The 25,609-nt window shown below is 39.6% G+C and overlaps 1 protein-coding gene across 1 annotated transcript; it reads left to right on the plus strand.

Annotated features, from left to right (window-relative positions):
• The first annotated feature begins 740 nt into the window (after positions 1–740).
• Positions 741–25,183, plus strand: waca (WW domain containing adaptor with coiled-coil a). Its single transcript, XM_023401877.2, has 13 exons — positions 741–972; positions 1,168–1,198; positions 2,055–2,247; positions 12,144–12,235; positions 12,938–13,053; positions 13,183–13,292; positions 17,986–18,240; positions 19,936–20,058; positions 20,647–20,795; positions 21,363–21,487; positions 23,262–23,457; positions 23,592–23,719; positions 23,815–25,183. Exons 1-13 carry the CDS (start codon positions 932–934, stop codon positions 23,882–23,884), a joined length of 1,629 nt encoding a protein of 542 aa, XP_023257645.1. The 5' UTR covers positions 741–931; the 3' UTR covers positions 23,885–25,183.
• The last annotated feature ends 426 nt before the right edge of the window (positions 25,184–25,609 follow it).

Here is a 25,609-nt window from a genome sequence, read left to right on the forward strand (position 1 = left end):
CTTTGTAGCTAGAATATAGACTTGTGTATTTATTGTTATGATGATTTCCAGGTAGCGGTGGGTTGCGATATCAAAGTATAACCACTAGATGACAGCAGAAAACAAGTCAGTGCTTGCTGTAGGCCTATAAACATTACGATGCCCACAGCGTTAGGTTGTGGGTGGACTTGATTATTGATCATTGAGGATTTATTCTGACTGTTAAAAGTGCATTTTTAGATAGAAAATGACAACGTATCCATGCAACAGCCAAATTAAACAGGTTTATAAGTTTTTGCAACTGTTCGACACCAGTCAGTGTGTCCCGGATGTTACCATTAGAAGGGGTAGGTGGAGAAGTGGGTTGCAGTCAAGGTTGCCAGGTCTGTACACTACCCACATTTTGTCAAACGTATTTGATGGATATTTCCTAAATACTGCATTTCTTCGACTTATTAAAGGCAAAATCATAATCCTGACACCTAAGACCGACACTAGAGGATCTGGACACTGTATTTTTCATTTTTTGTGTTACAGACTTAGTGTCTATTTAGCAAATTTGCTACTTTTATAATAAAAGTAATAAGGCCTTAAAAACAAGCAACAAATATCTCAAGTTGTTGTTGTTGTTAGTAATACGAATTGTTTAAACTTTTCTCAGTTACCACAAACTTTATGAAGGCTTTCCCATACTGGTAAATATCTAATATCTGGCAACCCGGCGCGCAGCTCCACTGCTACGTTTTCTCGGCAGATAGAGACGCTGCTGTGTGTGTCTGTGTGGGAGATGGACTGAGTGAGGGCGCTCTTCCAACCAGTGCCGCCGATAGCATTGAAATACCCATAAGCTAGTTTTAAATAATTGACGATTTCGGGTCGCTGAATCAACAAGAAAATATAGTACCCTTATCAGTCTTTCACATCCCACTCCAAACACACTAACACGGCATTGATGGTAATGTATGCAAGGAAACAACCGAGACTCGGCGATGGGTAAACATCTTTTTTAACGTTACTTATTCAGATTTTCCTTTTCCTCGTAGCTACGCTTTGACAATCCGCCATTTTTACTGAAAACAAAATAAGTGTCTGGAAACTTGTACGTTGAGCTGTTGCAACACTTTCAGCTATTTCTTAACATTGACATTTTAAGTCTCTTATTCACTGTTGTTTTCTTTATATTTGCAGGTGCGACCGAAGAGATTCTCAGCCCTATCAGGTACTTGTTAGCTAACCGTAGCCTGCTAGCTTGCTAGCAGCAAATAAGATTAAAATGGACACTCTAGTTCAGGCTTCTGGAGAGCACAACAGGCCCCAGTCAGTGCGGAAAATAACGCGAAAAGTAAATGGTTTTGTTTGAAATTGCCGTCTGAGAGCTGTAAATATTTCCTAACGTAAGTATTGCCAGGTAAAGACAACATAGACTGATCGTGTTCGTCGAATTCACCGGTTTTGGAAAAGGTACAGGCGAGTTTTATTGCAGCTGAGAGCTAATGATAGCCTGTTACTGTTAGCTTGCTTGCTAGTCAGTCCGATTAGGGCCTGACCGCAGTCTGTCATTTTAAGGATATAGCTAGCTAAGCTCTCAAAACATCAAAGTAGTCGAAATACATACTGCAAACAAATGTATTGACTTAAAGTTCATATACTGATAATTGACAGTAAAGTTGGGTTATACTCTTATGTCTGATAAAGCGTCCTGTTTACGTCGTCATTATCAGAAATTATAAATGTGTTAGTAGACATAAATACATTGTTGTCAAGTGAGGGGCTACTAAGCAGCCATACTAGTATAGCTATAAGTGTTATTTAGTAAGGTACTATAGAATTCACAGGTAAATGTTCTGCTCACGAATCACATTATGTTGGGTGAATGGTGATTAGCTTTGCTAATATCTGAAATATTAACACTTTGATGTATATATACTTTAATAGTATAGTTATTTGAAAAGCCAAACTAGAGGGTGAAACTGGTTTTAGAGACGTCCTGATGATGAAAGAATAACATCATGGTTCCCACAAGATACTAGATTCTAGTGAAGTCTTTTTTTTTATTATTTATTATGTGTCTACAGACTCTCAAATACTCGTCCAAGAGCCATCCAGGAGGGGACCACCGACATGAAAAGATGCGAGACTCCTCCGATGTCACTCCTCCCTGCAAAATGCTCAGGAGGTCTGACAGCCCTGAAAACAAACACATCGACAGCACAGGGCACAGCAGAGCAAAGGCTGTCCACACACACCGCGCCAGAGACAGGGATGGAGGTGAGACATGGTGGTTGTTGAGAGTAACAGGGGTTTAGCTCAAAAACAAATAACTTACTTTCATGGCTACAGATGATGCTATCATGTAAGAAACAGGAGGTGTTGTTTTTTCCTACCTGTGTATTAGTTTTACAGCTAAGAGCTTCAACGCTGAATCTTTGCAACTGTGTAATTCATTTTTTTTATACTCTCAGACATAAGTGTATCCTGTTTTATGCTTATTTATGCAACAAAGTTGTAGGTGTTTCAGCTTTTGTGGTTTTGGATCAAACAAGCCCCAGCTAAAATAGATGCACAGATGAAATGATTAATTTGATCAAGATGCAGTATATGTTAACCAGTTGAGTAAACCACAGCTGTCAACAGCTGGTAATTTTGGATTCCGTTATAATAATCGCGAACTTTGATGTTTTGTGTATGTATTGAAATTCTACTGCAGTAGCATGAAAGGAACACTACACACAAGCATTCAGATGTTTAAGGAAATGTCTTGTGAGGAGGGGTTAAGTGTCTTTTATGCCTTGTATAGGTTAAGATCTGAATTTGCTCAGTAGCTGGCCAATTTCACTGACAGTATATGAGAAGTAAATTTATTTTTTAGGTTTGAAAAAGTGGGTTTCAGTGACTTCATCACTGTAAACTCAGGGGTGATGGTTTCAAATCTTTTTTTTACAGTTTAAATTTTCTCATGTTTTTCAGTCCAAGATAGCAAACAAAGCTAAACAGAGTATTTCTAAAAAATAGGATGCATTGGCAGTCAAGCAGTCTGATTCATGCTTGTGACATGATTATGGTTAGTGAGTAAGCATTACTGTGATGTGGGGCATAACTGTAGTTTTGGTAGAGAGCAGTATGTTGGGTTGCTACAATTGATTTGGCAAACACAATATTTTGTTTAGTGTATTTTTTTCAGTGTTGCATCGATGAAACATTTTGAGGGCTAATGTTGAACTGCAAAAGTTACTGCTCTGTGTGCAACGTGTCTGTCTCTTGGCAAGAGAATACAAAACATCTGAGGCTATACTAACAGAGAGGCCCATGGGGTTGGTTGCTTTGTAGATCAAGAGTTGAAAATAGGACCCTGAGGAACACAGATTAAGTTATTGGAATATTTTTTTTTAGATATTTGAGATTGACATGGTATGATTGGTTTTGTGTGATACAAAATCAATTTCAAATAAGGAGCTTTTATTATGTCAGCAGAGCAGTCTTTTGCTGTTATGTGCACCGCATAAAGGGGAGATTGTAGCAGAGTACCCTTAAACTGAGTGGGGTTTTTTGTTTTTGTTTTTTTTTTGGTTTAGGCAGCATCACTTACTACTGCTTGATCTGTCATTACATTACAGGTCAGGTGGTTATTATAGTAAAGTTGAGGCTCGGTAAAATGAAATGTAGGTAGTAATGTAAAAAGTAAAAAAAAAAAAAAAAAGTAGCAAAGTGATCCTTTTACAGAAACTTCACACATATGACCATCATAGATGGTGTAAACTATGATGATGAAATAATAACACATGGCAAAACACACATGGACCACATTGGACGATTCTGCCTTTTTTTGTTTTTTAAATTGACAAAATGTCCAGTATTATTTAACAAAATTAATCTGAGGAAATATTTACCATTATCTCCCAAAATTTATAGTCTAACTTCCAAGTTGAGCTGAGTCACAAATGTGAAAACAGATGAGTCTGAGATCAGTATTAGCATCCCTAATTTGCAATTTGTTAACCTTGTTAATGTAAATTGGTGTTAGATTTGAAGTGAGAATGAGCTGTTTTGTTACATTTAAGCTTTACTAATCATGCGTTTACGTGACCAGTAGCTGATATGACTGCCAGTAATGTGAAAGGTGTTGCTTGTAGTGATGTACCTGCAGAGAATGATCTCTCTCTGTGTAATCTCCCACGTCTCTACGGGGTGTTTGCATCTTCAGCTCATTGTTTTGATTTTCTGGCCCACAGCTTTACTGTTGTGGTTGACTCACCGCTGTCATCAGTCCTGTTTCCAGCTGCAGCAGGCAGCTGTTCTCACCAACCAAGCTCTGGTAGACTCATTGTGCACTTATTGTCCATCACCAAACAACAGACAGCAACTAGCTAGTGAACATAGTGAAACATTTAGCAGCTATAGCTCAGGAATTGGTAAAGACTCTAACAGCAAAAGGAGAGTGAATATTGAACTTATATTCTTCAGATGGCAGCTCCCCTCAAAACTCCAAAGGAATGTTAGCATCTGTATAAAAACGCCAATTGTCTGCCAACACTTTAGTCCTGTTTACTTATATAAAGCCATTATATGTCAAACGTGTGATGATCTTATATTGTGGACAATCTTACTTTGGCATATGATCTACTTTTCTATTAAATCCTATAGATTGTGTCATCAAAGATGTTATATTCAGATTTTTCATTTTAAAAGTTCAATCAATGCTAACCAGCCTATTGTTAACTGTTAAACAGCTAGCCAGCTAACCGCAGCTGGCGACAGCAGACCCTGTTCTGCTCTCCAGCTTCGGTGAGCTTGTTGTAGTGGCAAATGTGACAGTTCTTCACTTGAGCAGAACAAGAACCACCATCAACAGCTGCAGTCCAAGACACTGGAGTTGAAGTCCGTTTGCAGGAAGAGAGAGACAGGCAGGGAAACCAGAAGTGGGACTAGAATGAATACTCCATATGAACTAAGCAAAAAGTAGCAGCATTGTAGGCAAAGAATAGTGGCAGCGGAAAAAAATCCGAAAGAAGCGTCAAAGCAAAGGAAAGATACAAATCACAAATTCCAGTTGTGACTTTCACAATAAAATCAGAGTGAAGACAAGATGCAGATCGTGATTCAGACTGTGGATTGCAATTCTACCCAAAAAGGTCGTCATATGATCTCTTTGCCTGATTGCCCATCCCTAACCTCTAGTATGGGGAGCAAAGTACCTCAATAAAAAATGCGTTATGCAATGTAAGTAAGCACCACCAGATACATTTAATAAGCATTTTATGTATTTAGGCATTTTATGTATACAAGCTGTAAGCATCATGAACTGCCACTCAAAAAAGTTTTCTTTTTGCAAGTTACTTGCAGATGTTGACTGCTAAACCTTATTAGATGTGATGAGAGGATTTAGATTTAGTTATTCAAAAGGGCTTGGGTCCTGTTGGTTTGATAAAATGCTACCGAACAACAGCTGTCACGACCAAGCTGGGAGTCATAGGCCAGAGAGAAGCTAAGGAGGAGCGTTGCTTACGAGGAGCTTCAGCATGGTGCTGCACAAGGTGGCAATGCTCAGCAGATGTAAACAATCATGCAGGTTAGAGAGAGTGATTTTCCTGTTTTCAGAATGGTTGTTGTTGCTCCGCTCTGAGTCCTGTTTGAAACCTTACAGCATTGTCTCTGTAAAGTGAGTCTTTGCATTTTTAAAGATATGTGAGAAACTTCACTCTAAAGTGCAGCGTGACAGGCATCACATCATTTGGCATGTGACATTTGACAGCCATAGCACATAATAGACAACCCATACATCGTACACTAGCTGCATTGTGCAGATCCAGTGAGTAAATGTGAATAAATTACTCTTATACTTTTCATGGTAGTTGAGATGTATTTGTGCTGGAGAAGAGGACAGTGCCGTATTCTCAGAGAATACCAACAGTGTACAGGCTTATATTGAAAACAGTGTGTTCTGCCCTTTAGATCCCTGTTTTCTGTTATTATTCAAAAACAAACTTTCTCTTTAAAGCAAAACTGCCATCTGTGTAGATGAGGATCAGTAATGTAATCATGTGTTCTTAAAGGTGCACTATGCATTCTTGCATGGTTTCAGTGCGATTTTATTTTTGTCTCAAATCATAGGCATCTCCCCTTGATCCACTAGCTGCCTGCCCCCTGAATACACTGTCAAATAGCGCGGTCTCTGGAGACAACACAGGCGTCACAAACGGCAAACAAACACTAGGGGCTGTGCCCCAAAACATAACAAACCACGTTCCAGCCAATCACCAACAAGATGGTTTGGGGAGGGGTGGGGGTTAGAGTGCGTGCACATATGGGGGGGGGGCAGTGAGCAGAGTTGATAGAGTAGCGTGAGTATCTGAGAGTAGATAGCTGGACGGCGCCGTGAAATAGGTCTAACAACTCAACAATATATTTTCGGAAATGGCCGAGGCACGGACACGACCAAAGAAAAGACGTTTGGATGAACATTCGGCGAGGAGGAGAGAAATGGAGAAGGAACGAACGAAGACCTGCATTTATATTGGGGAATCGATTCAAAGGTGGCGAGAACTCCTGCTGGCAGAAGGGCCTCCAGTCCAATGCAAACATGGGGGGGAGGGGCGAGCTTGCTCTGTTTTGTTTGGTATTTACGTCGAACGTCAACAGAAGTGACGTCATGCAGGAATGCATAGTGCACCTTTAATGATTTTGCTGCAGCTGTGAGGACATTAAATGGTGACATAGTGTCTTAAAGGACTGTGAAAGGGTGATATAGTTGTATTAATTTATTTGCAATTAGTCTCGTCTGGTTGACAGTGTGAGATGTAGAGTTGAATTCCTGCTGCAACAGCGGGGCCAGCCCTATAATTGTGAATGTCAGTGACTGACTGAATGGTCATAGCTTCACATTTGGTCAGCTGAATGCCATCTGATTGAGTTTGACTTTCCCCATTGGCCGTTGCTCTTTCAAAATGAATTGGTGCAAACTGTTTCTATTAGGGTGTTTACAGCCTGCAGTTTTGGCCACCTCGGCACATTTGCTGCTAGTTTTAGAGACTTTCAAATAAGCTTTAGGAACAAATCTAGTGACTTTCTGGACAAACTTTGGCTCCTTCAAAGAGGGTCGCCAGTACTGCCCTATGTGTGTCTATACTGTTCAGCCAGTGGCAGAGAGGCGCAGCAGCTGTTTCATATACAGACGGAGGCTGTGTGAGAGACAAAATAAGAAAAATATGCTGCCGGTTCTCACTTTCGCTCTGAGAGATATAGCCAAAATCACAGTACAGTGTTTGTCTTTAACTTATCTATATAGTGATTTTTGTCAGATGATATTGCAGTTATAAAATCAGGATTTCGGCAGCAGAGCAGCAGCTTGGAAGTTAACGAGCAGCGTTTCAGTCAACAGACAACAGAAACCAAAAAAAAATGTAAATAAGAACAGCTTTATTGAAAATTCAGCTGTATTCAAATACTGTATTTGAGAGCACAGAGAGGAGGAGAGGAGCAAACAGATAAAGGGCTGAAACCGGCTTACACTAAGCAGGATGCAGATTCAACACGATGTCAGTTGTTTACAACAGTATCACAACTGTTTTCAATTATGTCCTCAATTTTGCACATTGACCATACCATACTATACAGCATCCCAAGCTTATTTTACAGAGGCTAACTCCTTTCTTATTGAATGCTTCATCTGTCTTTGAACCTTTAGTATTGGAAAAGAACAATATAGAAAGCATTTAGTTAGCATACTTAGCAGTTTTAGCTGTCACTGACTGAAGCTTTCGCTGCATGAACTTAACCACCAGCATATTATGTCAACTGTAGGTAATCCAAGTTCTGTAATGGCTAAAATGAAACTTTTGGCTGCTGTCTGGTTAATACGCTTTCTGCAAGTGTCTGCACTCAGCCAAAGATAGCTGTTGGCTCGACTTGACTCTACTTTGCTTTTTTGGTTTTCCATCGGGTAAAAGTTGTGGATAGTACCTGGTACCTGTTTTTTTTTTTTTTTTTGGTATCACATCTAATGAAGTTCCAAGTGACCTGAGGTGATACCAGAAGGTGATGTGAAAACACTGTAGAGTGCTGATTGGTCAGAGAAAAACGTATCAACATCACGAGAGGTTGGATGTTCGGACCAAACCCACCATTTTTAAGCAGCTAATCAACTGTACACTGCTCACTGTAGCCTGTTACATTTCTGTTATTGTGTTATTAGTTATTGTACTATGCTTCTAGTATGGTAACCCCCAAAACTACGCCGTGGTGAATTACGGAGGTGCTGATGTTTCTCTGTTTGGTATACCTCCATTGTTCATGTGTGTGTCACATTGAAGATGACTGCACGATAGCTTTGTGCGTCGTCGCTATAGTAACGATACCACATTGAGGGGGTGCTATCTGCAGTACTTGGAACCAAAAGCAAGTAGAGGCAAGTCAGTACCATGCAGTGGAAAATTGCTATAAGACCAGTAGAGTGTTCTTCTGTCCAGAGATGACTTAGCTAATCACATTGCATCAATTTCTGAGTAATCCTTCAGTAGAATAATCACGGTAGAAATGCCAGACAGTTAGTGTTACCGTTTACATCTTTATTATCACTATAACCATGGCCGATTCCCATGATAAATTTCTGTGCTTAATTTCCCTCACGTTAGGTTCTATAAGGCTTCAACTAGCAACAGTCTCTCAGACACATGCTCAGCGTGTCAGTCAAAACATGGCATAAGGCAGCGACATTTTTCAGCTTCTGAAAACTTTTTACACCAAAGTTAGCGGGTATGAGCAGGTTTTTTTAAAAGCGAGTTACCCTTAAAAAAGGCGATTGACTCCTTTTACAGTCAGATGAGTTTACCTCTCTGTTCGGAGCAATGTCACATGACCACAGAGCACACACACACACACACAGACGAAGGAGAGAAACATTGAGCTTTAGCCGCTGAGCCTCTGTGTGAGACGCTCTGGTCAGTGATTGTGTTTTTATAAAGGGCTGCAGCTCACTGTCATCCCAGAACACAGTGTAGCTGCTGTTGTCTAGTTTAATGGCACCTTGCTGGACAGGTGACAGGTGTGTCGACTGTCTCTGAAAGATGGTATAGCACGGGAAAAAAATGAATCTGCTATTCCTTTGTTTACAGAGTGCACATGCAGCAGGCAAACCCAGTGTAGTGTGTTGGACATGTTATTGTTTAAATGCAAACATTCACTTGCTGAAATGATTTCAGGTTGTAATTTAATTACTTTTTGAACATTTTCAGCGTATTTTAATAATACCGTAATATTATTGATTACTGTGATCATTTTCGTCACTATAATCATGATATGAATTTCTATACTGTTTCATGTCTTAAGTGGATGAAATTTGAACAGCTTCTCTTTGAACAAATTTCAGACTGTACAAAAGTTCAAATGCAATTTGTCACCAACAGCAGGACCTCAGAGGTGTGGTATACCTGCTAAATGCTGCTGAAATCAAGCATTTCTTTGCCCCAACGTTGGTCTTTGTGTGTTGACACACACTGACATCATTCATTGAAACTCGAAGCTACTGCTTTTTTATGCATGTACATGGGTTCACATAGGCTACCCAGTTATCTTGATCAAAATCAAACACTTTACTAAGTCAGGAAAGTGACTTTGAAAACAATTTTCATTACTTGAAAGATAAAGGATTCATGCATGTGTCAGATCCTGCAGGTGACATGTGGGGAGTCTGTTTATGTGCCACCCTGACATACCCCATGTTGGGAACCTGAATGTAAAACAAGGCCTTGGTGCAAAATGGGTAATGCATTTCGTACCTAATGTGATCTGTTAGAGTGGTTGAAAGTAACAAAGGTAAATAGGATGAAAAGAGGCAAGATGAATCAAGGTGTTAGTCTAAAGAATATCCAGTACACCAACACTCTGAGCAAGAACATTTTCATATTCCTCTCCTAAACCTCTCTCACTTTTTTTCTGAGGTTTGCTTGTACAAGTGGGATTCACTGAGCTCTGATAATTGGACAAATTTGTAAATCGCTTGTTTCAGCCTGATGAATGCCACCTGTTCATTAGGAGGTGCACAATTGTGAGATTTGATATTTAACATTTAACAGAGTCAACGCCCTTAAAATCGCCTTCAAAGGCAACCTGTTCTGCTCCAGTTGTGGGCAGTTTCATTCACAAAAAGATAACCAATTCTAAGTACGAGTAAATTGGTGAATGCCACAAATTTTCTTAAATCGCTCATATGTGCAACATATGAACAAATCTGTATGAGTGGTTCATGCATGAGGCCCATTGACTTCCATAGTTTGGAAACTTACCTCAAAGAAACACTGTTTGGGGCTGTAATGACTCCTGTATGCACAGAAGCTAAGTTTCTATAGGTCCCTTTTGGGAACAGTATGCTGTCCCAGACATGGTTTGCATGAGAACAAGTAATGGAAGTGACACAATCATTTTCTTTTTCGCCAGTTTAATTTTTGTGTTTTAATTTCGTCGCAAAATTGACATAGTGTTTTTCTCCAAATAAGATACCATTTAGATTTTATCTCTTGTGTATTGTTTTTAATTGCTCAGCTGCAGGTCAGTCAGAGTAAAATGCTCAGTTAAGTGCCATGAATTACAAGCAGAAGTGTTTATTTTGCAATGCTGAACATGCCACAGATTGTAACAGACACTGTATGTTTTGGGATTGCTATTTCTGTATTGGGCCACAGAAGTTGTTAAGTCAAGGTCAGTCGTGCTCAGTGCATCTGTCCTCTCCTTCTGCTGTACGTGAGAAAACCTTTCATTCAAGCGTATATTCCCTGTCATGGTCTCCCTCACTGCCATATAATTATATTCCTGAAGCAATTCAGAAATTGTTACAAATGTCAAAATATCTGACAGAGCTTTCATTTGAAGCATCTGATAAGTTGGGCAGAGCTTAGAGGATAGGTTGAGAAAAGCAGGTTCAGTCCTGTGTGCTGGCAGTGTTATTTTCACTTCTATTGCCAAGAGGGCAGCCTAGTTCAGGGACAGGTTTTTAAACGTAGGATGCTTTGTTAGGCAAACAGGTGTAGCAACAATATAAATTAAAGCTGTTGCATAAATGAATAGGGTATGACCTGTATATTATCATGTAGTTTTAGCAAAGGTATACAAAAAATCTTAGTGAAATCAACTTCAAAAAATTGTTACTGTCACATCAAGACATTCGGTGAAATTCCTGTAAAACCTGTAGCATTGTTGTACTGGAAAAATTAACTGGGATTACATCGTTGCTTTGTTGTCTTCACACACTTTACCAACAGGAATATTTGTTACAGAGCATATGACTAAATCAGGTGGCTCCTTAACTACCAGTAGCTCAGAGAATATCGTATGTATGGTATGTATGGTATGTATGTACAAACCATGGATGCATAGTATAAACTTAAAGCAACACAACTTCATACATACCCATACATACCAGCTTCTGACACTTCTAAGTCAAAGACTTTGTTTATATCCAATCTGTTGTAGGCAACATGCAGTGATGATGACTCTTCTGATAACAGAACAGATATAAACCTTTCCAACAAACAGAAAATACAGTATGTTGCCATGTATGAAGTGAGTTAAGCCGTGAGCTTCAACTTGAGCCCTGTTGTTTGTTTTTGTTTTTTTTAGCCCATGTTTTACATTTTTGAAAATTCAGTATACTGAATTAGCTATTTTAAGTTTATGTACCACTGGATATACTGACAACTATCACTGGATTAGTTACAGAGGAGCTTTTCTATGATTTCCAATCTGATTTAAGGATGTTTATTTGCAATGGTGTTTAATGTTTGTGTTCAGGTTTGACTGAATCATGGCTCAGATTTTTGTCTGATGTGAGTTTCAGATGTTTTTGGTACAAAATGTAAGTTTTGGATATTGATATTTAAAGACTTGTTAAAGATCTTATTTCTCTGATTTGGAGTCAGTTTGAGTGTTTTGATACAATTTATGAACAAATGTAACCAGTAATACAAGAAATGAGAAGCTCTCACCTCCTTTTATAGCTTTCAGTAAAAAAGGTTGGAGACCCCTGGTTTAAATATTAAACGAATTCAGTAATTTCAGGCTGATGAGTGTGCTTTTGTTCTCCGCCACGCTTTTATATCTATGAATATGGCATTTTACAGTTGTTGTCTGTTGTTGTTACTGACAGTGTCTTTCCCTGTTCTTGTGTGTTGTTACAGGGACCAGTTATTCCCCACAAGAAAACTCTCACAACCACAGCTCCCTTCATAGCTCCAACTCACATTCTAATCCCAGCAAGACCTCAGACACAGTAAGTGTTGCCTCTGCCTGAGCACAGAGGCAGATGATGCACTGAACATAGTTTTTCCATCACAGTTTATAATACATAGTTAATTTTGTACGGGACAGTCTTGATTGTTTCTTGGCAGCTGCTGCTGTTCAGTAGTTTCACAGTTGTTGCATCTTCTTGACGTAAAGATCAAAAGCGTTAAGATACACCACTGCTTAGATAACAATGATAACATCATGGAAAAAAATGTTATATTGTCAGAGCAAAATTAGGCAAGTGGATTACATTTCTTACATCGTTCTCTTTATATTTTCTCTCTGTTTATTTAAAATGTTATGTTATTAACATAAATTAAAAGACCATTCCATCAAAAGTTTTTTAGTTGCTTTATTACATGCTTGTGCCAAAAATGCCAGTTGAATTATTTTTTTCTTCACTTTACATGTTCACTCTGTCAGTTTATTAGGAACACGTAGCTAAAACTGATGTAGTCTAATAGAAAAGTCTGGCAGTAAATCCTTCATGTTCCTGAAATAAAAAATAAAGATTCCCTCAAAGATAAAAAAGAACCAGCTAAAGCTGTCTGCTTTCAACCCCATGTCTCTTTTGTACATTTCAGGTTACATTACAAGCGCTTGCATCAGACCCTCTAAACACACATGCACACAATTGCTTTCTGTCTAGTTGGCCTCATAAAACCAAAACATTGGCTCCTTTTTTCAGCCTTACGAACCTGGTGACGACTGGTCAGAGCACATCAGCTCATCCGGGAAAAAATACTATTACAACTGCAGGACAGAGGTGTCCCAGTGGGAGAAGCCCAAAGAGTGGCTGGAGAGGTAGCTATAAATCCTTCTACACAAACCACTTGATAATGCACACTATATTTTATTTGAACCGATGTCAGATAAACATGGGTTACATGGCTAATATCTGCTTGCATGCATACTTGTATCTGTGTTTGACAGAGAACAGAGGCAAAAAGAGGCAACAAAGACTACAGTTGTCAACAGTTTCCCCAAAGACAGGGACTACAGAAGGGAGGCTATGCAAGCTTCGGCAGCCCCTACTGGTTCTAGTAAGTCATACACTATTCAAACACATTTTCTCCTCGCCAGTTTGCAGTGACTGATCTTAATGAATCACTCATTGTTTGTTTACATTTCTGTAAATTTTCTTTGTTGGCTCATCCGACGTATGAAGTATGAGCGTTCTCCATCTTTGTTTCCATCTCCCTCAAATCTGCCTCTAAACCCTTCAGCTTAAGCATTGTTGTGATTGGTTAGTCAATGATGACTATTGTTGAGCTGACCTTTGGCTGATGAATGCTAATGAACTGCTTACCAAAAGACTGAGACTACCAATGGCTGAACCATGCATGCTGCTGTGGCTTTAAACAATGTACTGTGGCTGTGCGCTAAAACTAATCTGGTGACCCAACTGACTGGACCATGTTGGACCAAATCCATTACAGTCTTAAAGTCAGGCCAAGTAGTGTTTACTGTTGAGAGATGAAATGATAGTGAGAGGGTGAATTATTCTAATCAGTTGTCTGTTGTTCTCATTAGCATAATTTTAAACATAATTTTTACGTGTGTGTGATTAGGGCTGTCAACGAATGTTCTAAATTTGATTATATAATCGAATTTTAAAGAAAAACTGACTTCAGATTGTGAAAATTAATATTTGATTACGGAAAAAAAAAAGCAGCACTACCGCGGCTGTCTGCCTCATGACTTTTTGTGTGAGTCTAGACCTGCACTGAATGCACTGCATGACAGACATTGAAATGTAGGTCAAGCTGAAACGAGCAAATAATTCAACAACTGTGTGGTAATGATTGAATCTTAACTTGGCCACAGAAAGAGTGGTTTGCCATCTAAAAAGACCCATTTAAAAATAGTTTGGATTTTGTTCAGTCGACAGAAAAATTGTGTTGAGTGGTATGCAAATTATATAAGTTACAGTAAGCGTAGCCTACCATTCTAGCACTACAGCAACGTTGGCGCACATCTTAAATATGCACCCAAATGAGCACCTGTACAAGGAGGTCTGTCTCTTGTTGTATTGGTTTGCCATTGTCTTTTGGACATCATGCACAAACATAGATATTCAAATGGTTCATACCTATGTTTTGTTTTGTTTCTACGGACTGGTTTCAACTTAGACAGCGCTACTGTGACTACAGGAGAGACTAAAACTGTCTGGAAATAGTGAGCCAACAGTGAGAATTGTATTATAATTTAGTCTATTAGATTTCATTGCAGAGCCACAGGTCACTTGAAATTTGCCTCACAGTTGTAATTAACTCACCTCCGTCCAGCTCTCTCTCTCTCTGTACAATTGTTGGCCATGGATCATCATCTACCATTTCATCCAAATTTAGCCTTTCTCCTCTGTTCCTTTGCTTTTTGAAATAAAATCAATAATTAGCATTAGGCAAACGGTTTGAAATGGACATCCATTTCTGTTTTAGTACCTTGTACAGTGGATTCATAGTGACACAATTCTGATTGTAGTCTCAGTGTTGTGTTGTCCTGTGTATTTACTCAGTCAGTCAGTATGTGCTGCTATCTGGCTGTCAACATGTGTGTATCCTGGTGAAAATAGCTGTTATCTGTAAGGAGCTCTTTGCATGTTTCTACAGTCTTATGGTCTGTTTCCGTCTGTAGTTGTTCTGACACACACAGAGCACTCAGCATTGTATCACACTCGTTGCCTAAAATTAAAGGTTTCCTCAGGTACAATCTTCTGTCGTTTTCAGCTTCTTCAGTCACAATTTTCATTTGGAATTATCATTTTTGCATTTAATTTCCACAAAAAAAAATCAAAAAATGATGATGATGCAATTTTTATCATATCACCACAGTGCTTAATTTGTGGAATATGGTGACACATTTTACCTTTTTTATAATTTAAAAAAAAAAAAAAAAACGGCAGCTCCTGCGATTTAGATATTGCACTTAGCCATATTCAGTATGGTAATATTTTGATTAATTGTCCTAATTATAGACAAGAGCCGGAGCTTGATCCACAATAGTGTACCAATCGACCTGAGGAACTTCTTACAAGTATTCATTCAGTTTAGTTAGACTCTTGGTTGGTTGTCAGTCCTTAAATGTTTTCATTTTGACTACATCAGGGCTGGACGCTTACTTCTTTCCAATGTGCTCCTAAGTTGAAAAATTTAGGAGTGCATAAATAACTTATTTCACAACAAAAAGCATAGAAAAAGAAAAAATTCAGCCCAAGCAGCCTCTTAGTTGATAAAACAACAACAATGACACGGACACTGCACTGAACCAATGTTGTTCATTGATGAAGTCACGTGACCCACTCGTCTGTGCAGTCCTACTGTGAACTGCTGGCTGAGCTCAAAGCAGGTCAGGTGACCTGCTTACAAAAGCAGCATCCTTCTGCATAAGTCAGTGAAAATTTGCGTGTGGAAGTGAAATATTCATTCAGTGACACTGGGGTTGGAAACATATACAGGTTCACTAAGCAATGATGTTGGTAATCATTAACAGAGCAGAGTAGAAAACATTCAGCTACAGTTTCTCATTTAGCCGATGCTGAGTGCCAGTTTCGGTGGTTAAAATGACAAACAGCGGCTGCGGTATGTCACATCAGCTGTCACTAATTAATGTTAATTCTGTCAGTAACTTGATGACAGCCCTAAATTAAACTTGGCTGTTGTTGGTTTGTGTGCTCTCTGCACACCCCTGTCAGTATTTATCAAAGATGGTTTGTGAGGGATGAAGCTCCACTCTGTAACACCATTGTAAAACCATAAATGAACTGTGTTTCTTAAGTTCCAACAGAGTGAGACATCTTCTTTCTAGTGCAGGGGTCTGCAACCTTTCCTATTAAGAGTAATTTTTGGCTCCTCTCCCACAAATAAAAATCATCTGAAACCACAAAACCTACTCGACCCTTAAAATGAAGATAACACAGCGTTATGCATTATTGCATTTATGAAATGATAGAACTACAAAAAAACTGTTGACATTTTATTGCTGTTTTTACCTGTTATAACAAAGAAAAACACAAAACTCTTATGAATACGAGAAAAAAACACTGGCATGTGTATGCCTACTTCTAAATAAAACACAGAACTATGCAGGCCTATTTGAGTAGTTCTCTTATTTGTCAAGGATTAAATTCAGAATTAAGAGGGAAGGAAGAGAAATTAAACTCTATTTTCCTCTGAGAGTTTTCTTCATTCACATTTATCAATGGGTTAGCTTACCGTGGGTCCAAAACTCAAGATTAGCCACCTATTGGCAGCAGGAAGAGGCGGCAGCTATTTTGTAGATTGTATGAATAATATCTGTAAATAAAAGTCCATATTTTAAATTAAGTAATTTATTTACACCCAAATCTTAGATAAGACGATACATTTGGTAATGATTGCAATGCTGTTGGGCTCGTGTATGCTTTGAGACATATTTTGAGTTCTGGTATTGAGCTGGCTTTCCGATCCCTCCTTTATAAGGAAAAATACATTATTTCATACATTTTCATTGTTCTCGTAAAGTTCTTTATGTGCTTCTAAATTTTTTAACTTGGGAGCTCAAATGCTCCTTGGGGAAAACAGTGTAGAGCCCTGACACTGCGTACCCAACCACCTAGAAACTAATGATAGTGGAAGGGATTACTCACCTCCAGCACACACCTTTTCCTGCTAGGTAGTTTTTACTGTTAGCTAAAATTCCATTAGAGGAACAATAATAAGTAAATGATGGATAGTGTTTGATTTTGTGTGTGGCTACAACTTTTGATCAGTGATCCCAGAGTAATACTTCTTTCACAGCGATTTGCTGGACAATGCTGAATTGCGTGTCAGTAAATAACAGGGTCATCAGAGAAGTAGAACCAGGCTCGAATTTTGCCAGACAACTCTTCCTGTTTTTTGTCTTAAGTCTTGTGAAAGAGTTTCATGTGGGACCATAAACCTTTGAAGATGATTCTTGCTCAGCCAAGTATTCTGAAATTTTGTATGTATTTTGAATTAGATATGCCACAAAGAATGAACAAGGAGACTACATCCTCTAGCACAAACAACGCTGCTGGCCTGGCTCCTTTCAAATGAGAGGGCTGCGTTTTTTTTTTTTTCACGCAGGGCTTTTGGTTGTCTGAACTAGAACCCAACCCATTTATCAGTTGGCCAACTTTATCGGATGATATTGGCCTATCACAGATATATTGATATTGACGCATATATTCTCCAATATGCGCTGGTATGAATACTTTTATTAAGAAGCAATAGTGCAGTGGAAATGCATTTCATGTATATTTGATCTTTTGTTTTCATTAAAGTTATATATACACATATTTGTTCTTATGTTTTTTATTTATAGTTATTTTATTTAATTCCCAGTGAAATTTACAGTTTCAGTGCACTTATGTCATTTTCTACAATAAAGTATATTGTTAAACTGTAAAATATCATGTTTTCATTACATATCTTTTTATAAGTGTTTTCATATATCGATATATTCATATATATTTTCATATATCGATATAGTAATTTTCTTACTCCCTAGTATCTGTATTGGCCCCAAAAATCCAATATTGGTCGGGCTCTAGTCTGAACATGGCCTGAGGGTGTGATTGCAGTCCAAAATGGAACTGATGTTTGCATGAGACTGTTAGTCGATTCCTTATACCACATTTAATGAATATACAGTATTATCAAAAAGGACCTACATTGATTTGTGAGACTGCCTCTGCCTCCTGAAATGACATCGTCCTTTCTGCTGACTTCACAGAGTCAGCCCAGGTGGAGAAGCCATCAGCGACCCTTGCCACCCAGTCCCAGTCATCATCCTCGGGCTCAGGGAGCTTGAACCCATCATCAGGGCCCCCTGGATCGTCAGCGTCCACGGTGCCTGTGTCTCCAGTTCTGCAATCTCCCGCCCCTCCGCTACTCCAGGACCCCACCCTGCTTCGCCAGCTTCTCCCAGCACTTCAGACTGCCCTGCAGCTCAACAATGCCAGTGTGGACATGGCAAAAATCAACGAAGGTAAGAAAAACACAGTTCTAAGATGCTTATGATTCATATATACATTCAACCAGTGTCAACATTCAGACTGCTGCAGTGGTTACATTTGATGAGCAGTAGTTATAGGGAGATGGTTTGAAATTATATGCTGCACTGCTGTCAGCTATTTGTCTGACTGCTCAGGCTTTGACATGACATGTTAATCTGTCCTGCTGGTCTGAGCACAGTATTGAATCATATCTCTGTGCTGTGTGTATTGCTGTCTGAATGTGTGGATGAAGACTCCCTCATGGCTGGGACTTGTTTGTACAGCAGATCATCTCGCCATGTCTCAAGGCAAAAATGTTAATAGCTGTTCAAACTGTCACAATGGCAGGTGGGATGAAAAGCTGGCTCCAACAGAGTGGCAACACAGTAATGGTGGATATAAATGGCCTGCAGACTTATCCCACTTAAGTTTGCAGGCATGAGAAATAGTCAGACAGGCTACTTCCACACTACTATGTTTTCGTTTTAAAACACATTCCTCCTGCCATCCACACAACTCCGGAGTTTTTGAGCTCCGAAAACAAAGAGTTTTGGAAACGCTGCTGGACCCGTTTTTAGTTTGAAAACTCCAGGGTTGTGGTGTTGTTTGGAAAGGTTAAAATGGAGACCTTTGGAAATGATGATGTAAACACCCGCGGCCCCTCCCTTATCGGGTCTTATGAGCCTCAATTATCAGTGGTGAATGCAACATGAATAACGAATTACAAGCGTTACTGACCTTGTTTTTGTTCTAGCAGCTGTTGTGCAGTTCAATTCTTCCTTTTAACGCTACTGCTGTCTTTGCTGTTCCTCGTTGGTAGTATTTTGTGTGACTAATCAACTGGAGAGTAGAAAATCTACTTCCTGTGCCCAGGAATGGTCTCATGAGATGTGCGTTTTCAGGTGTGTTAGTCTGGACGGGGATTGTTTTTGATACAGAGCTAAAATGGTTGTCTGGACAGACATCGTTTCCATTTTAAAACACTGTTTTAAAATGAAAACGTAGTAGTGTGGACGTAGCCACAGACGGCTCATCCAGCTGATTTGTCTAGCAGGTGTTTATGTACATGGTCAGCGCTCTGCTGTTATGTACGCCCATAATAATTAAGCAACTGTACATCATCATAACAGCTCTCTGAGTCTTGGTGGAAAGGTAGTGCTATTGGCAGTTTTTTGTGGGGGCAGACATACAGCACGTTGTCATACGCAGCACGCTGTCATGCGCACCCTGAATGACAGGCACACAGAGGGCCAGTAAAGAGACTGACTGGGCCGGTAAAAACTTGAAGGACATTTTGATGGTTCACCAGGATTTGTCGCAGTTTGCACGATGGCCAGTCCTACTCCAGAGCCTATTGTTGTACCTGGGTGGTGTATATCAATATATTAATCTAATGTTAGGTAGTTAAATCCTACCTTTCTCTCTCTTCTCTTTCTTTTCTCATCTTTCTCTCCCTCTCATCACGGTCAGGTGTTGCCACATTTGCTTCCTCAGTGGCAACATGTTAATTTTGTTTCACCATCGTCTGTCCAAGCTAAATGATGTCTTCTACTTGGCACATTTAAATAGGTCACATTTCTGATTTGGACAAATTCACTGTGATGCAGTACAGAAACCATTCTAGTAGCAGAAATTAGTACAGTATGTCAGTGCTCAGGGTAACGGTGTGTCTGTTTGCTATTTTGTAGTTCTCACAGCTGCTGTCACACAAGCTTCATTACAGTCGATGCTCCATAAGATCCTCACTGCTGGACCATCGGCTTTCAATATCACTACTATCCTCTCTCAAGCTGCTCAACTCTCCAACCAAGGTAAGTGAAGCCCGCGCAGAAACATCTGTTCACAACTGTGTGGAGATATAGTCAGTTAGGTGTGTTGTATAATTTTGGCTGACGAGCAGAGTTGAACTTATGGGTTTCCTGTATGTTTCCTGTGAGTTAAACACTTCTGATTAAGTTGATATCATCAGGTGTAAGAAAGTCTGTTTCCTGACAGTTACAGTTTAAGATTTCACTGGTATTTACTCATGCAGTTCTGTAAGTATTTGAACACGCATTTCATTTATTTTTTGTTCTGCTCAAGAAACATTGATCAGCCAAGTGTCCAATTACATTTGAACCACAAAGTTTTGGGTGCTATGTGTTAAAAGAGCTACATCTCTCACTCATTTCTTTCTGTACTGATGTAAACCTGCTCAAATTAAAGCTGAGACATGGTTCTTTAATATAGTCTCCATTATTTTATTTCAATATATGCGCTTCAGCTCAGAGCCTGTGGAACAGAAAGCGTGATTGTCCAAATACTTACGGCCTGGACTGGAGAGTGGTAGTTTCCTGCTGGATATCGAATTTAGTGGATTGTATCGATGTCTGTATTTTTGTTGGTGTGTCTCCCAACAGCTCAGCAATCGAACCAGTCACCAATGTCGTTAACATCAGACGCCTCATCGCCCAGGTCCTATGTTTCTCCGAGGATCAGCACACCACAGACCAATGCTGGTCCTCTAAAGCCCCTCCTCAGCACGCAGCCTGTCATATCACAGACAAAAGTAAGACAACAATCAACAGTGTCCTCAGTAACAGCATAGAGATAGTTGCAACAAGTAGTAACATTTTCCTCTCGGAAAATAACTGTCACCAACAACAACTCAACGCTGAAATGGATAACATTACTTTGCTAGTATTGTACATGCTGAAAGAAGGTAATGAAGCAGGAAGTAAACGTTCTCTTGTGTCACACTGAAAAAAAGTGATTGAGATTTCACTCATGCTTTTCACTGAAGCCTAGTGTGTATGGCTGGAGTCTAAAGTCTCAGCATATACAAGAAAAGAAAATTAAATTATACAGATTTATTGCAAATGGAATCAGATACATCCTTTTTTATTAAAAACAGTATTGTATTGTGGAACATATTGAATAATGTGGTGTCCTAACCAGACATTTTGAATGGAAACGGAGATCTGTATAAACAGATTTCTTAACTGATGCTTGTTAATGATTAATGGAACAGGCTCTGATGAAAAGCTGGACAAAATATTTTTTTTAATATCTGTAATCTGTATCTTGTGTCTTGATGACATGTTTTGATGAAGTGTTTCTAACTTGCTGCATTCAGGTGAGCACGCCAGCAATGAAGCAGGCATCTCATCCCCAGCCCACATCCCAACAAACCCTCTCCAGCGATAAGCAGCACAGTCATGATGCCACCACGGCCTCCCCACGCACCCTGCAGCGCCAAGGGTAGGTACAGCCACACCACCTGCTCAAGTTAACAATAATAAGTACAATGAGCAGTGAAATAAGAGACAGCTGTGGGTAATATTTGCTGACATTTGAGGACAGGTCCTGAGATATCATGGAATATGTCTACTGTTTATGATATATAGATAATTATTGTTGTAATTTAATGGTAAAGCTTAGTCTGTCGTCGCGCCCCCCCCCATGCAAATTCTCTGAGCAGTACATCAGTGTTTAAATATTTAAGACATGACCTGATAAAACATAAACATCTATGTGCATTGATTGGGTTTTCTGCATCAGCACTACGTCGGCACCATCTGCTGGTCATTAATGGAACAACAGGTGTTTCCCTTCATTCATGGAAGTCATGCATTTGTTTGAGGAACAATTTCCTAAAGGGAGACTATTTATAAGTGTGTGAGCTGGATAAGAGATGTTTATTTAAATTAAGTGAGTGTGGATATATTAACTGATTTTCTTTGTGCATTTGGTGGATGCAGACATAAATTCACATAAATATTAAATCACATATGGCAAAGTTCTTGAGTGTTGCTGATTCACTGAAGATCCACACTCTACTTATTAGCTCACAAGTGTCATAACTAGGGACGCAACTAATAAATATTTTCATCATTGATTCATTGGGTAATTATTTTCTCAATTCACTGATTAGTTTTTTTTATCTATAAAACAACAGAAATTAAAATTCATAAATCCCAGAATCCAAAGTGTCTTAAAATCTTTAAATTTTATTTTACTTTTTTTTTTAATTAATTAATTTATTTTATTTTTTTTTATCAACAATCAAAAACACAAAGATGTTCAGTGTCCTTTAATCTTAGATCAGGAAAATTAATTGACAAGTCATTGTCGCTGTAGACACAACCGACTCCTGATGTTTTAAAACATCATCTCACTCAGACTTACTGGGTTTCCAGCCAAGCAGCCAAGCATTTGGCTGTTATGTACCTTTTTAGTTTTAAAGTACATTTCTTCTGCTACGTGTGCTCCTGGCGTCCGCATGACTGAGTTTTCAAGACTGTAAAACAGAGACTTTTGGAAACTCTGCTGGAACTGTGTGTTTTAGTCTGGACAGGCAAAAATAGACCTTTGGAAACAATAATGTAGACACCCACAGTCGCTCTCTGATTGGGTCTTATCAGCCTCGACTACCAATGGTGAATCCGGCATAGATAACGAATTACAAGTGTTACTGACCTTGTTGTCTTTGTTCTAGCAGCTGTTGTGTCGTTAAATTCTGCATTTTAATACAACAACATTCTTTGCTGTTACTACTACTACTAACTAATCAACTGCAGAGTAAACAATCTGCTTCCTGTTTACACCGGCTCGCACATGCCCAGTGTTTGTGAATGATCTTCTGATGGTTTTCAGGTGTGATTGTATGGATGGATTTGATTTCTGATATGGATGTAAAATGCTCCTCTGGACGGAGATTGTTTTTGTTTTAAAACGTATTAGTGTAGCTGTAGCCTAACACCAAGTTGTCCATTTGACACCTGTCCATTTTCACCATGTCCACCTTTTTAACCAGTGTTGGTGTCTACATCAGCTGTATAACGGCTCACATTTTATACATCTAACTGCAACCCAAAGTGTCTTTTGGCCGTCAAATCTATTTCGACTCTATTTGGTTATCAGCTTCTTAACATTTCCTCTGAGAACAAGTTGATTAGTCCTGTTTGTGTAGGGAAAGCAGTTTTAGAAAGCTCAGGTCTGGAGGATAACATTCTTCTTCGTCTGTTGATTGCAGCAGTCAGAGGAGTCCCTCCCCGGGTCCCAACCATGTCGGCTCTAGCAGCAGCAATGCATCCAACTCTGCCTCCGCTCCCCCCACTGCCTCAGCAACCCGGCCCTCCTGCTCCTTCACCCCCACTCTTGCTGCTCACTTCAATGAGAATCTTATCAAACATGTGCAGGGTTGGCCTGCGGAACATGCAGAGAAACAGGTTTGTACCACCTACATGTTACCTGCACTGACATGATTGAACTGGAAATATAATAGTTTTTGTGCTGGTTCTGGTTCGTCATAGCAACAAGTATTAAAGCTCAATTTTGTGTGTGACAAAAACTGATCTTAAAGGCATCAAGACTACGTGAAGAGGCTCACACCATGGGGAGCATCTGCATGTCTGAGAACTGCACCGAGCTGAAAAACCTCCGGTCTTTGGTCAGAGTCTGTGAAATTCAAGCGACATTGCGTGAGCAGAGGTGAGAACACAGTTTTACTGTTAAGACCTGCAGCTGTTGACGTTTGGAGTAAACCTCAACACAACTAATTGTCGTCGTCTCCATCTCTCCCACAGGATACTGTTTCTGAGACAGCAAATCAAAGAACTTGAAAAGTTGAAGAATCAGAATTCTTTCATGGTCTGAGAACTTCTGGTTTGCGAGTTGAAGCGAGCGTCGGGGGGGGGGAAAGGGGGGAAAAGACCCATTGCACATAGTTGGAAGCTGGAGGGAGATCAGTTGTTCAGTTCCTCTTGAGCCCAGTCTTAAAACACACACAGGAGCGGCAGTCGGTTTGCCTTTGGACCGTTGGGCTGGGAGAACCAAGAGGGAAAACATGAAGAGCTGTTGTGGGAGGGTTGGGTGATTTACAAGTTTTGTAAAAAACCCTCAACGGAAAAAAAATGTAGATTTCTTGTAGATGTTATTATCTATGTTGTAAATATGTTTTGTAGATTGAAGCCATGGAAAGCCATGCCTATCAAAGCTTTTGACATCCAAACTAATCAACGCCTAGGCGGCTACATTCATTAGCTAGCCTTTCCTTCATGTTAACTCGTCTGCAGACTTAAAGCTTCATTTTGTCAGTTCATAGATCATTGAACCATTGAGCACGTGTGGCCTGCATGTAAACGGATGGAGGATGTTTGAAGCCATTTATTTACACAGAAGCCTAGCATAAAGCATAACACACTGGTGTCAAAGTAGTTCTTTCCCTCAAATCTTGGTTAAAGTGATGACTGTCTAGATTCTCTCCCTGTGCCCTCTCTGGGCGAACTGTAACATGTACTCAGGCGTGGTAAACACCCCCTCTCCGCAGGTCTGTCATGTCCGCTCACAGTGGTTCAGTGATCTATTTGCAGCTTCTGGTGGCCCTGCGTTTCCCAGTCTGAAAAAAACAGTGCCTGGTGGTGTGGTGGAGTGAGTGATTTAAAAAAACAAAAAAACAAACAAAACAAAACAAAAAAAAATTAGAGATGTGATGGCGTGCTGCTTTGGACCATTCCCACTACCCTCCCCTGGCCTCAGCCCTGCCCTGTCCTGCTGCACCCTCTCCTGAGACACCAACACTTCACACCTTCCTCCTCTGTTCTTTTTTTTTTTTTTTTTTTCCAACTTTTTTTGTTCCTCTTTGTCCCTCTCTGACTTTTTAAGCTGAGGTGGTTCCACTGGTTCATTCCTTTGTACAGTCGCTAACATAACAATGAAGTTTTAAGAAGAGGACGCAGAATAAAAAGGTTTTATTTATAAGAGTTGTAGTGATGGAACGGTAAATCACTATGATATCCATGCATTGCATTTTCATTTGCACCAAGTTCAGGAGGGGGATCACAGGAGGTTAGAGGCAGATGTGATGTGGATCACCTCTTCAGTCAGCACAGGGCAACAAGAGGTCACAAGGTCAAATGTGAAATGTATGTATTGTAATAAACATATTAAACTGAAGTGAGCACTGGTTATTTTATTGGAATATTAGGTTTGGTTCATACGCTAGTGCCTTGTTGAAAGTCTTAAGCCTCATTCACGTCTTCTTTTATCCGGTTTGACCAACAACAGTAAGATCTTCAACAAGCATGTCGTGCACAGGGTTGTTTTTCAAGCACGTCCCATCCCTCTCTTACTTGTTCATCCCCCACTGATGAAGAGCAGGGTCCTATGCTGCAAAGGCCTGTTTTTTTCCACCATACTATCTATTGAGTCTATAACTGAGCTGCACCACACATTCAGTAAAGGTGACCACATCATTGCTTTGTATATTGTTTCCTGAAGTATATTGACAAATGAAATAAAATATGCCTCTCCAGGGCCATGTTGTTCTTGGGTTTTAGCTTCAGTTTGTCTCGTCTTGAGTTCAAATAGACATGTTCTGAA

This window comes from Seriola lalandi, unplaced genomic scaffold, assembly GCF_002814215.2.
Source record: "Seriola lalandi dorsalis isolate HSWRI2012SDOR001 ecotype SW California unplaced genomic scaffold, Sedor1 jcf7180002053798, whole genome shotgun sequence".
Taxonomy (NCBI): Eukaryota; Metazoa; Chordata; class Actinopteri; order Carangiformes; family Carangidae; genus Seriola; species Seriola lalandi.

What these genes read in the sequence shown, in the direction of transcription:
- waca (XM_023401877.2), top strand. Translation starts at nt 932, where the DNA reads ATGGTAATGTATGCAAGGAAACAACCGAGACTCGGCGATGG. An exon ending in CCAGCAAGACCTCAGACACA is followed by an intron (nt 12,236 to 12,937) that starts GTAAGTGTTGCC and finishes TCCTTTTTTCAG; the next exon opens with CCTTACGAACCTGGTGACGA. An exon ending in GGCAGCCCCTACTGGTTCTA is followed by an intron (nt 13,293 to 17,985) that starts GTAAGTCATACA and finishes CTGACTTCACAG; the next exon opens with AGTCAGCCCAGGTGGAGAAG.